Here is a 15937-nt window from a genome sequence, read left to right on the forward strand (position 1 = left end):
AAATCTAAAGATTCACAAATCTTCAAAAATTATTGAATCACTAAGGCTTCATGAATATGTTAAGATTTATGAATCTATAATCTTCATAAGTCCATTAAAATTCATATATCTCCAGTGTTTCATGAATCTTTAGAGATTTATGATTTCCAAAAAAGTTAATTTGCACAATCCCACCTAAAACTTGCCCGTTGTGGGTTCAAGCCTCGCATCGACCGTCTCCCCGTAGCAAAACAAACTATCCAGCTGCGTGGTACTTTCCAAGAAGTCTCGATAGTCTGTATAGGCTGGCATGACCACGTAGGTTTTTACACCGAGAAGAAGTCTAATAAAAAGCTCTAGAGATACGATCATCTTTGGATTCTTTAGAGATTAATGAATCTATAGAGATTCATATTTTTTTCAAAATTCATGGATCTTTCGAGATTCATGAATCTTTGAAGATTCATGAATATTTGAAATTCATGAATCTTTCCAACCGAGAATCAGATTCATTGAATCATTCTAAAGATTCATTCAGATCCATGAATCTGAATCAGATTTACCCAACGCTCATTATATGGTAGAATTTAATGCTTCAACTATGTCTATCAGTCGTTAACAATAGTTTTATATTCCAATTGCAAAATCAATTGCAAATCCTTAAGGCCTACGCAATACAATTTATTAGTCCTGAAATCAGTATATCAAGATCATCAGATATGAATCCAAGCATCAGCATATCCAATATGACAATAATATTAGGTAAACACTTACTTCACAAAGGGACGACACAAAATCTGAAACGAAATAAAAAAAGAAACAAATTAGGAACAACTCACACAACAAACAGTTCAACACAACTATGATACACGCTAAACCGATTTTTCCCATTCAATAGCCATCGTAGCGCATATTTTCCCCCGAAAAATTGCTCACAATGCACCATTATACACGATAGCCATTCGCTGACGCACAGCATGTTAACTCTACTGACCCTCTTTCACTCCATTACCCAAAATCACGATAACAGAACGTACACCACACCACCACACTCAATGTGCACATTAGATTCGTGTCCTTAATTCAGGTCCACCAACACACCAAAAGTGTGGGGGGACAATATTTTGCCCAGTCATTTGACACTAATAGGGAGCTAAACATTTCTTTTTGCGCTAATCTTCACAGAACATCGGGAAACATCGAGCAGGAGCAGTGAAACCGAGCAGCAAACATGCACAGCATCACGAAACGTTCATGTGTGTGTGAGTGTGTGCTTGTTGATGACTTCGTGTGATTCCCGTTCCAGCATAGCGACGTTTCCCAACTCAACGTGTGGAGAGGAGCATAAGCGCGCTAATATAATACTCCCGGGGTGAGCTGACTTCCGAAACACCCATTGCTAGAGGCGCCACCCCCATCGTTTACACGTTTCTAACACCGGCCTCGGCCACTAACACATCGTGTCGGCTGGCTGGCTGCTCCGTGTCCGCGTGAGAACCGTTTCCGATGTTTCGTGGGTTCCGCGTTGAATCGCTGTTGTCGTCGCCCCACTGCCGTCGACAGTTTGGCGCACGAAATCCTCATCACCCAGCCAACCACCACCACACCACATCGGTCTTTTCTTTAGCTTCTCTCCACGCAAATGCACTTCCCACTTCCAGGCCAAGGGACATCATATCACGCGAAGCACACGGCAGAACATGGCTGTGCCTCTGCTTTCGCCCTTCGATCTTGGCGACGCGATAGAGTGTATATTTTCATCGGCGCCAAGCCATACTCAACATTTCGTCCCCACTGTTGGCTTCCTCTTCTGTTCCCCTCCCTTTATCCTGGGTTCCCTTCTATTTGGCACCTACTCGAAAGGAAAGCTATCAATAGCATATAATCATCAACAGTGTGTAATAGCGCATAAATACATGCTTTCTATGGTGCCGATCGAGCAACACAGACGGAGAAGAAGTGGAAGCTTGCACACGACGCCGCGGTTTAATAGTGGTCGGAATGGCGTACAGTTCCGTTGGATTGTGCAATTGTGCCCTGAATGGAGGAACATCCACTTTGCCGTATTTTTGTTTAAATATCTTTAGCTCGTCATTCGTGGCCCAACGGAAGAACCGGAAATGGAAATGAAAGTATATCCGGAGTTCTAGACGGACGCCAGTGCGTGTCAAGTGCGAAACGTGGCGTGGGTGGGTTGGAACGTTGGATGACATTATTACAAACCCATGCAGAAACTGTGAATAATTGTTAAGTTATAGAAAATAAGAAAGAACAGGCAGTACACACATAAATTATTCTAATAACAAAGCTTTGGAGTTAAACGGATATGAGTGCGCCCATAAGGCCATACAAATTATCCATCTTTATGCGCTTAATCAGTCCATTACTACGCCATTAAGGTCAATTGAATTACTGTATTGATCATCCGGGTTTGGAAAGGCATATGGTCATGTATCATGCCCTCATAAGATGATGTAAGCCACCGCGCTTGGGACGAACAAAACAACATTAGATTATGAGAGCATCATTTGAATGAAATGACACAACATTCTTGAACATATCAATGATAACAACAGTCATTTATTCTACAGACTTTGCGAATTGATTCAAGTTCCTGCTTTGCCTACATTCTCCATCACATTTGCATACCGAGCGCGTTACTGGTGTCAACATACGAGCATTAAACACCAATCAAACACCCATCATACAGATTTCCCACAATAAAAAAAACCCACAACACATGTACTGCCGCTTACACAGCATGGGCCAAATAATCTCTCGTAAGATAGAATCTTATTTTTATCTCCATAGGCAGACATTCTTTTCCCACAATCTTGCGACCCTCGGTCGTGTAAAGGAGGGACGCGGATCAAGATGCCTAAATTGAGCTAAATTATCGAACAATTAGCTGCCGCATTGGTAGTCTATCGTCGACACATTGAGGCAGCACAATCCAGACCATCATCATACGGTTTCTCTTTTGGGGAAGTCTTTACGGTAATGTGCCCTTGGATCAAAGGAGAAATGGGGTTTTTCAAGAGACGCACACCAAACGCAACACACACTGTGTTCTGGTATTTGTCACGTGCATCGCCCTCAATGACATATTATCACCATTCGTTAGCTGAGTGATCCATCCCCGTCCCAGTGCCTTTTCTTTGGTTGAGCAGCGGGATGCGCGATTAACATCGATTGTTGCGCTTCTGTGTGTTCGCGCATTGCGTTTCGCGCCGTTCAACACCCTTTGCTCTCACTGCGCCGCCGATTAATCACACGAGGAATGTTGCGGACGGAAACGGGCAGCAGCAGCAGCGTGACCGGCAGAGCATGGTGTTTCAACTGACGAAGATGGACAGCCGCGGCCTTACACTACACTCGTCAATCAAATACTTGTGCTCGATTAATCGATTAATTCAACGACTTTTCCAATAGTAAAAAGGCAATGCTGAAGATAGAACAAGCGCGAGAGGCTGTGTTTGCTGTGAAGTAAAATTTAAATATTGATTCACACAATATTCTATATTTTTCTAACAATTCTAACACACCCAACGTTACATGTACTACCCCACATGGATGGCTTTCACTCTCACCAACCCTCTGCGCGCTTACACGCCCAAGAGCGGGTGGTCCATTCTTTTCGAATAAAATTTTACAAAAGAAATTGAATAATGGCACACCAAGCAAACTACTCTATTGTGCAATAAAAATGATCCAGTTGACAAAGCGGCTACACCATCGTTTAAACCAGCATTTCTTTTCCCGTGCGCTGCTGTTCCTCCTGTCAGCAGCAAGAAGAAGGCACGATATTCGAACAGTTAATTGGATAACATTGGACCGCATTGCTTCTATGCTCACAGACACACATGTCGCATTCGCTCAAGCATATTATAAATGTTGGAAAGAAATGCCTGATGATGATGGTAGTAGTATAGAACGCGTTCACAGGCAGCATATGGCAAAATGGCGACAATATATTAATTGGCTCCACTGAGCACAATTTATTGAACTGCGCGCCGCCGTGCTCCGGGTCATCCGCTCTGGTTGTTACGCCTCAAGCAGCAGTCAAAAATGTGCTGTGTATGCTTTAGTTATGATTTAGGTATGCGTGTTCCATGAGTCACTGAGCATACTAACGCACCTCTATCGCATAATCGCAAAAAAGGACGCATGATCTACTGCGGAGGCTGATGAAATAGTCGCTTTAAATAGTTTTACACATTTTTAAATGAGAAATTGATTAAATTATACATTCGATTGAATACGCAAGCTCAATTTACATAGAAATTAAATATCGACATGATTAGTGATAGTGTTCCACTAAAACGCCTGTTTTTGCTCTCAACTATGCTCTAACTCTAATATCGTGTTATAACCAATACAAAGTGATAATCCATTTTTTATATAACTTGATGAAGATTGATGTAGCTATTTGAACAATATTTTGTGTACAAGCTGTATCCCTCTTTGTTTGCGAATCACTTTCTTCAAACCGAAACCAACCTCCACTTAGAAGAGTAGTGTGCCATACGACATCAAACATCAATCAATCGTTCGTTGCACGATTATTTTTTTCCCAAAGTGTAAGCAGTAGTTCTCCCCTGATAGCCCACCCACGTAAAAAAACACACACACACGTGTGTAACATCTTGAGTCAACTCGCACTCGCACCAGAAAAAAAGCTACAAGAAGTTCCTTCCGCACTTGTCGACTCGAAACATTTGACGGAGTTTGGAGTAGTGGTGGGAGCTTGAAATCAGACTTATCCGATTTCGATTCCGTGTTCGATTCCGGAGACGATTCCGGAGCCAATTCTGGATTTGACTCGGGAGCCGATTCCGGAGTTGATTCCGGAGTTGAATCCGGTGCCGATTCCGGAGTTGATTCCAGAGTTGACTCCGGGGCCGATTCCGGAGTTGATTCCGGAGTTGACTCCGAGGCCGATTCCAGAGTTGACTCCGGAGCTGATTCCAGAGTTGATTCCGGAGCCGATTCCGGAGTTGATTCCGGAGCCAATTCCGGAGCCGCTTCGGAGTTGACTCCGGAGCCGATTCCGGAGTTGATTCCAGAGCCGATTCCGGAGTCGTCTCCGAAATCGGCCGCGGAATTTATTCCGGGATCGGAATCGGCTTCGGAATCTATTCCGGGATCGGAATCGGTTCTGGAATCCAAATTGGAACCTGGGAATCGCAATTTGCCACGGTAACGGAATCAAGATTGATTCCAAACAAGTAATTAGCTCCGGAATGAGAATCAGTTCTTTAATTGAAATAAGAAGTTTCAGAAGCGAAATCAGTCTGAGAATCTCCGGGAGAATGCATCGTTTATTAGTAAATTTTGATTCTTAGCGGCTATCAATACATAGCATTATTGGACCCAAACGCCTATTCTTATGGAAATGCCAAAACCGACTCCGTTTCAAATCCGATTCTGACTTCGGACCCAAATCGATTCCGGAGCCTATTCCGGACCTACTATCCGGAATCGATTCCAAAAAACTTCAAAAACTAGCAGGAATTGATTCCGACGAAAACTTCATTTTTCCCATCACTAGTTTGGAGTTTCTCTCACACGCCCTTTGACCTGCAAATGATGCCTACACAGCTACTGCTGTGTGCTCTCCTCACTAATTCGACCACTTTGCACCGCTATGTCATGCAAAACGTAGGCAAAAAGATACGCATCACCATGTCGCACCGAAGAATCGATCAAATCGGAACCAAACAAGAAAAGAGAAAGGGAAACAACTTCCCAACTGATAAAGCAATTAAGTGTGAACAGGCGCGAGCGCGCGCGTGTCTGTACAACCCTTACACACAACAAATTTCCCTATCGGTATCAAAAATGTCGGTACACTCGGAAATGAAATTCAGTGCGATACGCGACGCAGAACATTTCTCAGCCCGTCGTGGTGTGTTGTATTGCACCGTGCCCGCGCACCCGTCTGACGGTGTTATGCTCTTTGCACGATGGTAACGTAATTCAATTAGGCCAATCAATCTTTTATCTATTTTATGTGCGTTGTGTGGATTCCGTACGACCAGAACTGATTCAGTTAACACAGAGTCCCGGACTGAGTATGTATGTGTGTATGTGCGTTACAGAGAGAGATAGTGTGCACATGTGTGTTGTATAAATGGCAGGTCTCACCGAAAGGTTGCCGCCCTCATACTCTCCTAGAGACGCATCAGCAACACGCTCAGGTCAAGAAGCCAATGACCGCTACTCCCTTTGCATATTTCAATGCTGGCGGCAATCCAAGCTGGCAGGAACCAGTCCCATCGGTCCATGTGGGAAGTGAAAGCGATCTTAGAATAGCACTACATTGGCCCCCCCTGCGGCACACCAACACGGGTGCTAAGGGTCACCACCACGAGTGAAGGTTGAGAGACGGGAGAAGACGAATATACAAAATATGTATGGCAGTCATTGGTGGTAGATAGGACACCCCCAAGCCTGCCTCACCCGTCAAAAAAAAAACCTCCGCGCGTTCCATCCAAATCATACAACCGATTGATGACGATTAATCGACGACCGGTGGAGCAGAAGTTCGACGCCCTATGCTCGGACGTGAACGTTTTGCCATCTTCTGCGCAGAGAAAGCTTAAGCAAAAATGTTACTTTACCACCGGAGGCTACACACTACACACACTCTCCACACTTTGGATCCACCCTTTCGAATGGCAAATACGAAAATACAAACACAACCATAATCCTTTGGCGATCTTAGCATCGTTTGTGGGAATGTGGCCGTTCGCGGGTAGATGATGATCTTCATTCAGACCCCAATGGGAAAGCCAGGTGGAAGACGGCTTGGTTATCACTGTGACCGATTGACCTAACTTTACCAGCAAGACGAATATCCAACGCGATATTTTAACAAATTGCACAGATTCTGATAGAGGCGTCAAACTATTTGTGGAGATAAAAGGTTAAAAACGTTCCAAACAACTCACTAAGCATCAAGCATTTTGTTGGGTTGTGCTCTGTTGCTATTCCACACATTTTGGGAATGAATGAGGGGATATCATGGGAGATTACATGATCCACCGGCTATGTCCCGATGTAAACCCAAAAACAATGGGTGCGCGCTTGCTGGGAGTGAGATTTTACATGAAGATAACAAAAAAATGGACATTAAACATCATGACTACGTCCCTAATGCCTACAAAATGACAACGAATCATCGTAAAACCATCCACAGTTTGCTTTCCTATGATCAGAAGCATCCGCGCCACAGTATCAGATGATCTCGAATTTCGGCGATCGCCAAGCGTACAACACCGGCTCGTCTATTATTTCAGCTGGCGTTATAGGAAGAAGTATTTTCTTCTGAAAACTTCCCTTCGAGTTCATACGATTCACGAATGCGGGTGAAACATCTGCTACGCGAATCCCTCTCTCTCTCTCTCTCTCTCGCTCTCTATTCGGCGGTTTTTGTTCCGGAGGCTTCTACACACCCAGAACAACATTCGAGAGAAGTGGCGAAACAAAACTTGATCGATGGGAATTAACTAGCATCGTATCGTATCCCCGCAATAAATCCCCGGCAAACGAGAGCACAAACGGTCGAACCTGCCGGGCGGCATCATGCACGCATCGGGCGGCCCTGGGTAAACTAGCGAGACAAGAAGCAGCGGTGAAACTCCACCACAAAAAAGGGTTAGAGATTCACGCGCTCTCGCTTCCGTGTGAAGACGAGCCACACACATTTGCGCGATCGCGATCTCCTCAACATGTGCCGCGTGTGGGCTTGGCTGACTGGAGGGAAGGAACAGACAACACTACCAACATCTTTATTCTCGTTGTGTGCTTCGATTTTCTTCCCACCCGCCTCACAGCAAAAAGATCGTTCGGTGTGTTCTTGAAGGTGGGAGAAGGAGTTCGCGGCCTAAACGCTGCGGTTTTTCTTGGGTGTAGTTATAGCACCGTCCGCCATCGTTACCTTCCTTTATGGCTCTATCTGGCATCATTTTTTTATTCGATTTTGAATGTGTATCATTCACACAAACATTGGTAATGTCCGCGTGGTTGGTTGATGAATCCCAAACTGGGTCTCCCGATGACTTTTCGGGGTCGCTTTCCATACACCACCATACATCATGTACGCCAAGCAACGTTCGTCCAACAAAAAAAGCCTCTCCCAGCAGGAAAGAAGGAACTCACGGGGCCACTACTTGGCGGTGTGATGGCACGCAACAAACAAACACGGCCGCGCAATTTGAAGTTGGTGGAAAAGCCAACCGCACAAAAAATCCGCATAGCGTGGCCGGCTGTGTGAACATGGCAAGTAAGAAAAAAGAACGCACACAGACACACAACATGATCATGCACGCGGTGCGCGGAAACTCGGACCTTCGGGGAGGGGTACAACACAGAGACGGAGAGGGCAGATAGATCTCTTCGCTAGATACGGCGGCGTGTGGCCCGCGTGCTTTATTGAACCAGTTCCGGGCGTATCTAGCGTGTCCGAGCGCGGTTGCCTCTTTGCTTTTTTCTCCGCTCATTCCAACCACTCAATTCTCCCATCTTCATTAAAGTATTGTGGCACTTTGGCCTCCGAACGATCATCAGCAGGTGAGATGTGCGCTTTTGCGGAGTGTCTAGGCGAGCTTGGGGCACATCTTCTCTAATGGCATTTTGGGTTTGGGAGTTGAACTTAATTCAAGGTTACATTTAATTGCGCCTCTGTGTAAGCCTTCCTGCTAGAGCTGTTTTGGAAACGGAATCGAGCCTGGGGGGAGAAGGGGATTGGTGAATTATTCTTATTGAAGGGCTGCTTATTTGTGCAATTTTAATGAAGGTATGGGTAGGTAGGTATCTGGTCCAGCTGGTATGTCGTAAGGGAAAATGACTAGAATCATAATGAAGGTTTCATACAGGGTATTTTAGGAATTCTCATAGCTTATAGCTTATTGACTCTTTCCTACGTGAAATGAGCTTAATGTAATGGGATTGGACTCTAAAGCACCCTTGTTGGACAATTCTAAGAGGAACTTCCAAGGAGCCTGTCGAAAAAGGGTGCCATAGAGTCCTATTTCCAACATACGAAGTTTACTTCCAATAAGAAAGAGTCGAGCAAGTGTCCCACAACTATGAGAACCCCTGGAAAACCCTGTATGATCTAGGCCCTAAGAAAATAGAAAATAATAATTTGATTAATAATAGTAATGGTTGAATTTCTCCATAAAAACTTTTGAACATCTAATGAATTGTCTTAAAATTCAGCTCAGCCACGAGAACAATCTCGAAGCGAATTAAATAACCAAAATTAAAATTACACAACCTATTCAAATCGACCCAACCAACAACTTTGGTTCAAACTCGAAATTAATTTCAGACCCCGAACTCCGCCGAAACCAAAATGGACACTTTGATTGGCGTTATTTGCCCATTCTCCCGCTGGCCAAGTCCGGCAAATTTAAATCTCCCTTCGCGTGACTTTTAGCATACACATCGCCGCAGCAGCAGCAATAGCAACCTTATGCTACCATACGGATGCTCTCAGCAGAATTTCACGAGAGAACGAAACGCAAACTCTCTTGCAACTCCGGCGGACACGGCGGACTCCGGGGGCCTAGCAACCGAAAGCACGAGAGCTCAACATAGCTTCTTCGCGTTACCATAACTACCAGCCTGAATCTCGCCCGCATTTCTTCATTTTTTTGTTGTTGTTCTTGGCCGTTCTATCCGCGCCACTTCTCCTTTTATCTAAGGACTCTCCTGCCCCCGCGTCTAAGGCTCTCCTGGGCTTCCGGAAACCACCACCATCGCGAGAGTGGGCCAAAATTAGTTTCGTCATAATCATCAATCCACCATCCAAACTGTGCAAACTGTGAGTGTGTGCTACAGAAAAGCAGCCCAAAATGTGTCGGATTGACCACCATCGAGTCTGGCCCAGTAGATGCTGTCTCGCTCTGCCGTTCTATGCTGCGCACCTATACCATCGAATAACCCCCTATCCGTTGCAGCCGTCGGCCGGTTGGCATACAGGGGAAGGCGCAATGCTCGGGAAAGGTGTGTGCGTGAGCATAAACGCAAAATCCACATGGCGAAGGGGTAGGGGGCCGAGGGGGAGATGCAGGAAACATAACCGAAAAACTGGCTCGGGATTCATGTCCCGTTTGTCGCTATCTCGCTTGCTCCCTCGCTTGCTCTCTCTCTTTCTCACGCTTTGCCATCCGAACGGTGCGGACGCTCTCTCTCGGCCGTTTCGCTTCCACACAAGAATGGCGTTCAACGGCGCGCGGGTTTTGCCTTTTTTCTCTCTCTCTCTCTTGCTTTATGCTTCATTCCGGTGAGGCTTTTTCCTCCTGAATTCTCGCGGTTCGCACGCCTATCCATCCACTCGGTTCGTCTGCTTCGGAGCCCAATTTTGGAACAATTAAACCCATCGCTGAACCCATCGCATCCGTGGCGTACAACGGCTAGCTAGCTGGGGGCCGCCGAAAAAAGTGCTTTTGATAATTGATCACTTCCGAGTTTACGCACAACCCGCGCACCCCGGGCACACAAGCCGTTACATGGTCCCGCACGCTGTTGCCCGATGCTGCTCCAGGCTCGGTGCTGCTGCTAATGCACACACATACACACACAATCACGCGCACACACACACAGCTAGAGCAAATCCTGTCGGGAGAGGAAACCCGGTTTTTGCAGCCTTCTTCTTCTCCTGCCGCTTTCCAGCATCCCGTCTGGCACAGCCAGCCAGCCGGCAAGTTGGCAACGAGATGTTTCCCCCCGGTTTTACCTACCTTTCGCTGCAGCTTTCTGCACCAAACACACGCTCACTGCTTCACTGCGATTAACACGCTACAACACGGTACACGAACAGACGGGAAATTGCACGAAATTCAGTACGAACAGGGCAGATTCGAACGCTGGACAGAAGTTTAGCACGAAATTGAAACAAACCGACATGCCATAATGGTGGGCGATGCTTTTATGGCGGTTTGACGTTTGCCTTCTTTGGCAGCCGCACAGCGTAACCGTTTCTGTCAAATTGTGGACATGAAGATTTTTAGAATGTTTTTGTGTGTGTGTTTTTTTTACATGAAAATTTATGATTAATTAAGCAAAACCGTAAAAATTACAATAAAATATAGATAGATGATGCTTGTATACTGTAGTTTTCAAATACTTTTGAAATTGAATTGCAGTTCAAATTTCGTCGGTTGCCAAATGCGGTTGATCGATTCATCGTTTTTTTTAGATAAATTATTTAGCAATTTTAGTGAACAAATCATGCAGAAAACCATATTATAAGAACTTTTACTTGATTTAAAAGTATAATTAACATGAAATAGATTTTTTTGCATAACAAACTATCATTTGCGCACGACCGCAGTTGGCTCCCTTTGCCACATCCAGGTGTAAAAATTGTTGACGTTCCCACATCGTTTGTTATTGAAAACAATCTTCGCACCATGGCCGAAACAAGTTCCGCAAAAAAGCCTACCCTAAACGATCAGGAGCGAGATCTCGAACAACAAGCGTTTATAGAGTTTCAAAAGTAAGTCTAAAAAAGCCCTCTGCGAGCGGATTATTAACTTCCTTTTCCAAACAATCCATCTTCCAGAGCCGACTACCATGCATGCTATCAAACGCTGCAGAAGCTGCTCAAAACGCAAGACTCTAACCCGAAGGTGCTACACAACAGGGCGGTGGTGGAGTTTTACAACAGCGATCTGCGCCGATACGATCAATTCCGTTCCGCCATGATCCAGCAGACCGGGCTGGTCGGTGAGATTCGCACGGTGGAGGTGAAGGATCGCGAATCGTGCGCGGCCTACGTGAACCAGGCGATCGTCCTGTACCACTTCAAGCAGCCGCTGGCCGCGCTCAAGATCATGCTGGCCGTGATGGCCCATTTCGACCGGCTGGATGACTATCTGCTGCGCCGGGCCGGCATCTTCACCGTCCATCTGCTGCTCGACACGAACCAGCCGAAGAAGGCGAACCGGCTGCTGGGGATGCTGCAGAACCGGCTCGGCATACAGGTGTACGCGATACTGAGCGACTCGGACGAGGACGAGCCGCTGATCGATAACGAAAGCAGGAAGGACATCTCCGAGCTACAGTTCGAGGAGTTCCGCAAAGAGTTTCGCCTGATACTGATCCGCTCGAATCTGCTGAACGGCAAGAAGAACATGTCGATCCCGCTGGAAGACACGTCCGAGTACTCCATCCTCAAGGGGCATCAGTACTTTCTCGGCAACGATTATCAGATGGCGGCCAAGGAGCTGTCGAAGCAGTTCACCAACGAGCCGGTCAGCGTGAACCGGCACGGCGAAGATCAGAACACGATACTGGCCAACAACATGGGCGTGATACACTTTTCGGTCAAACACTACGCACTGGCGGCACGGTTCTTCCAGCAGGCCCTGCTGTTCGACAAATCCGCCACGGAGGATACGTCCACGGAAAGGGTGGAAGGGTCGCCGCTGTACTGTGTCGGTGCTACCAAGCGGCCGGAGATACTGTACAACCACGGGCTGGCACTGTTGCATCTGCAGCGCCCGAAGGAAGCGTTCGAGTGTATGCTGATCGTGCTGAACTCGAATCACAACAATCCGCGCCTCTGGCTGCGGCTGGCCGAATGCTGCATCATGGTGCACCGGCAGGAGAAGCAGGCGCAAAATGCCAGCATCTGCCACGGCACGGTCGGGTGCGGTGTGCACCGGAAGTACGTGCTGAACCCGTCGCCCAAAACGGCCGTCCCGGAGGGAGATCAATCGTTGGCCATTCCTGCCACGACGCTCGAGTTCGGGGCGCTCTGCTTGCGGAACGCGGTCGCGCTGCTGGAGTACCACGAGCCGGAGCTGATCCGGCAAACCGAGAGCAGCGATAAGTCGGTCGCCTGGGATAAGGTATACGAGGGTGTACCTTGCAATCCTTCCCTGCCGATGAAGCTGGTCTCATTCAACAAGCTCAAGTGTGCGGTTCTGGCCGCGTACAGCTACGTGCTGAATACTCTCGGCGAGTACAGTCTGGCGCTCAAGTATGCGAAGCAAATGTTGGCCATGAAAGATTTGCCGCAATCGTATCTGTAAGTACAGATGGTACATTAAACAGCTTACAAACGAATAATTGCTCTACATTACACAGATTACTCTCGCATATGTACGCGGCGGAAGCGCTGATCATGATGAACCGACCGTTGGAAGCCATCACGTACCTGGAGCCCAAATTCATCACCGAACTCGCCGGCGATGACTTTGGAATGCGTGCCTCGCCGCACTGGAACATCAATTCGGCCGATGCGGCCCGCTCCGTGATGCACTACAACCGGGCAGTCGTGTCGTTCCTAATCGGAGACTACGAACAAGCGAAAATTGCGATGAGCAGCTGCAACCACCCGTTGGTAATGCCGTATCTTAAGATGCTCAACGTCTACCAGGAGCTGCTGCTGGGAAACTACGACAAGGTGCAATTACTCATTCGGTACGATACGCCGCATTTGATTTAAATCGTGCGTGTAGCATGCAAAGTAAACAGTATACAGTTTGGCAAACTGTCCCTTTGGTTCCACATAAATACCATCCGAAGGGAAAATTAAAATCTCGTTGCGCTTGCACCTGTAAATAACAGCATTTGTAACGACCATTTCAAAGCGAACCGTTTTGACAGTAATCATACGCAGAGTGACCAGAAATATAGATTTATCTGTATCCCTACCGATTTTCGATATGCCTACCGATACACAGATGATTACCCTAAAACTACCGATATCATCCCAACGAAAATTACAGATTTTTATAATTCTTATCGAGAAGTTAAAAATCCATTTCTCAAATGATTTAATGCAGTAAACTCCATATGATATATGGAAATCACTAACGACCAAAATCAGAAGTCCAACAGTGACAACAAAGACCCGTGTCTGTACTTCATTAGGTGCGGTCTAATTGTGATGACTTTCCGACCAAAAATCTCTATGAATGGTCGTGTGGTCAGATACATGAGTACCCGACAGACAAAGAGAACGAAATTTTCAGGCGAGGGGTAGGTAGAAACACGCGGTGGGGGCCCGGCCCAAGATCGGATCCGAAGTCCGTTGTTTTGGGCTCGAAATTAAAAATGGCGGATGGAGCGCTACCACGGAGAGAATGCGCTCTCTTGCTTACCTTTAAAATACACGAGGCGCTCTCGCTGTAAAGAACGCTCGCTCGCGCTGTTTCATCATACCCCTTCCTTCCCGTTTCTTTCGGCTTGCGCTGCGCTGAGCTGGTACCCCCTCCCACTTGATTCCAGCGAATTGCGCTGCACTGGACTGACACCCCCTCCCACTTGTTTCTTTCGTAGCACGCTGTGCGCTTCATTCGGACTTGGTGCACCCGAATCAAAACAAAAACTTGAACACATTAAACTTGGTTTATATTTTATCACTTTTATTGCAAATAAAGGGGCATTTTCGCACATAGCTTCACACAATCTTGCCACAAAATCACACACATTATTTATATTTAAAAAATCGTCTTATTTAAAATAGCCGTCTAACTGCATGAATACCTTTGTTGCTGTTCAATGCAGTAAAAAAATATTGAAATCCCAAGTGCCACAAATCCACTAAACGACCACTAAACGGCTTCTAAACGACTCAAGTTCTCTACCTAAACGGAATATAGAAAGACTTCGTTTAGCAGACGCCAAACGACTCATTCATTCTAAAAATAGCAAAAAAGCTGGTGGCGCTATCTGTTGGTGGGATACCCCAACCAGTTAAGCTTCATCGCTTGGAGGAGAGCTTTCTCATTTCCTCTGTACTGTTGTATGGTTTCGCATTGAAGTTATGCATCGCTAGAACTAGAACGGCGATACGATTGTTTAAATACTAAACTCCAACGGAAACCACCAGCACTGAAGCAAGTGAGATTTGAGCAATGGTCATTGGTGTTGATATCCACGTATCTAACCACACGACCATTTATATCGATTTTTGCTCAGAAAGTTAGAAGGCTATATAGGTCATAATAAAATGCAACTTGTCGAAACACATTGCAAGAAAAGGATAGCAATATAATGATGAGTTGTAATACGCCATCTATTTATCAAACCAATGAAGCTGTGGAGCTTTCATTTTTTTTCTATGGATATTCAATTTTCCAGTCGTTTAAGCTTAATCTGTGGCGCTTGGGATAAAGCAGCGCAAATCACACATTTAAGATAAATGGTGAAAGAAAAGCGCAGCTTCATTTCAATGTGCACAACACTTCAACACTTAGCGAATCTTCGATTGCCCGGGACTTAGGCTAACACGCGCGCGGCCTTTCACGGCGAACGCTTGAGCTGAACTGACGATTTCGTGTGGTGGCAAGAAAAGGAGCGCACAGAGGAACACTCGCTGCACTAGTGCGAGCGAGATACCGATAGCCGCATGCCGCTGCGAGAAAACCAAACTGAGCGCGCAGGCTGAAAGTGAACGCACACATTCACACATGTGTAATTGTGTGAGTGCAAAAACTGTGTAGAAACCAAAACACGCTCGCGCCTCCGCGTAATTCCGCGTATTTCCAACCGTCTCCCCATGCTTCTACATGCCCCTCGCCTGAAAGTCGCACACTTTTTCATTCTCATTGCTAGTAGGGTATCAACACCATCGACCATTATTCAAATCTAGCTTGCTTATGTACAAATGGTTCACATTGGAGTTTAGTATTTTAAACAATCGTATCGCCGTTCCAGTTCTAGCGTTGCATAACTTCAATGCGAAACCATATAACAGTACAGAGGGAAGGAGAAAGCTCTCAAAGCGTGGAAGCTCCACTGGTAGGGTATCTCATCAACAGATGGCGCCACCAGCTTTTTTTTAAACTGTCACCCGCTGTGGGTGTTTCCATACATTTTCAGAAAACGCACGCACGCTCTCAACAGCGATTACTGCTGCCTAAGCGACTTTAATAAAACATGTATAAAAAACGTGTAAAAACGTGTAATAAAAAAGGATGTATTTTTCCGTGTA

The 15937-nt window shown here is 46.1% G+C and overlaps 2 protein-coding genes across 3 annotated transcripts in view; one reads left to right on the plus strand and one right to left on the minus strand.

Annotated features, from left to right (window-relative positions):
• Positions 1 to 10915, minus strand: part of LOC121597767 (flocculation protein FLO11-like) — a 68265-nt gene extending 57350 nt beyond the window's left edge. For both annotated transcript variants that reach the window (XM_041923876.1, XM_041923874.1), the window contains exons 1-2: positions 10731 to 10915; positions 754 to 776 (exon numbers count right to left, since the gene is read on the minus strand). The gene's annotated coding sequence lies outside the window, so the exon portion shown is untranslated. The remainder of the gene's footprint in view (positions 1 to 753; positions 777 to 10730) is intronic.
• Positions 10916 to 11330: 415 nt separating this feature from the next.
• Positions 11331 to 13696, plus strand: LOC121597468 (CCR4-NOT transcription complex subunit 10). Its single transcript, XM_041923244.1, has 3 exons — positions 11331 to 11488; positions 11555 to 13024; positions 13084 to 13696. Exons 1-3 carry the CDS (start codon positions 11403 to 11405, stop codon positions 13442 to 13444), a joined length of 1917 nt encoding a protein of 638 aa, XP_041779178.1. The 5' UTR covers positions 11331 to 11402; the 3' UTR covers positions 13445 to 13696.
• Positions 13697 to 15937: the final 2241 nt, after the last annotated feature.

The sequence above is a fragment of the Anopheles merus genome, chromosome 3R (genome assembly GCF_017562075.2).
Source record: "Anopheles merus strain MAF chromosome 3R, AmerM5.1, whole genome shotgun sequence".
NCBI classification, from domain to species: Eukaryota; Metazoa; Arthropoda; class Insecta; order Diptera; family Culicidae; genus Anopheles; species Anopheles merus.

What these genes read in the sequence shown, in the direction of transcription:
- LOC121597468 (XM_041923244.1), top strand. Translation starts at nt 11,403, where the DNA reads ATGGCCGAAACAAGTTCCGCAAAAAAGCCTACCCTAAACGATCAGGAG. An exon ending in GCGTTTATAGAGTTTCAAAA is followed by an intron (nt 11,489 to 11,554) that starts GTAAGTCTAAAA and finishes TCCATCTTCCAG; the next exon opens with AGCCGACTACCATGCATGCT. An exon ending in GATTTGCCGCAATCGTATCT is followed by an intron (nt 13,025 to 13,083) that starts GTAAGTACAGAT and finishes TACATTACACAG; the next exon opens with ATTACTCTCGCATATGTACG.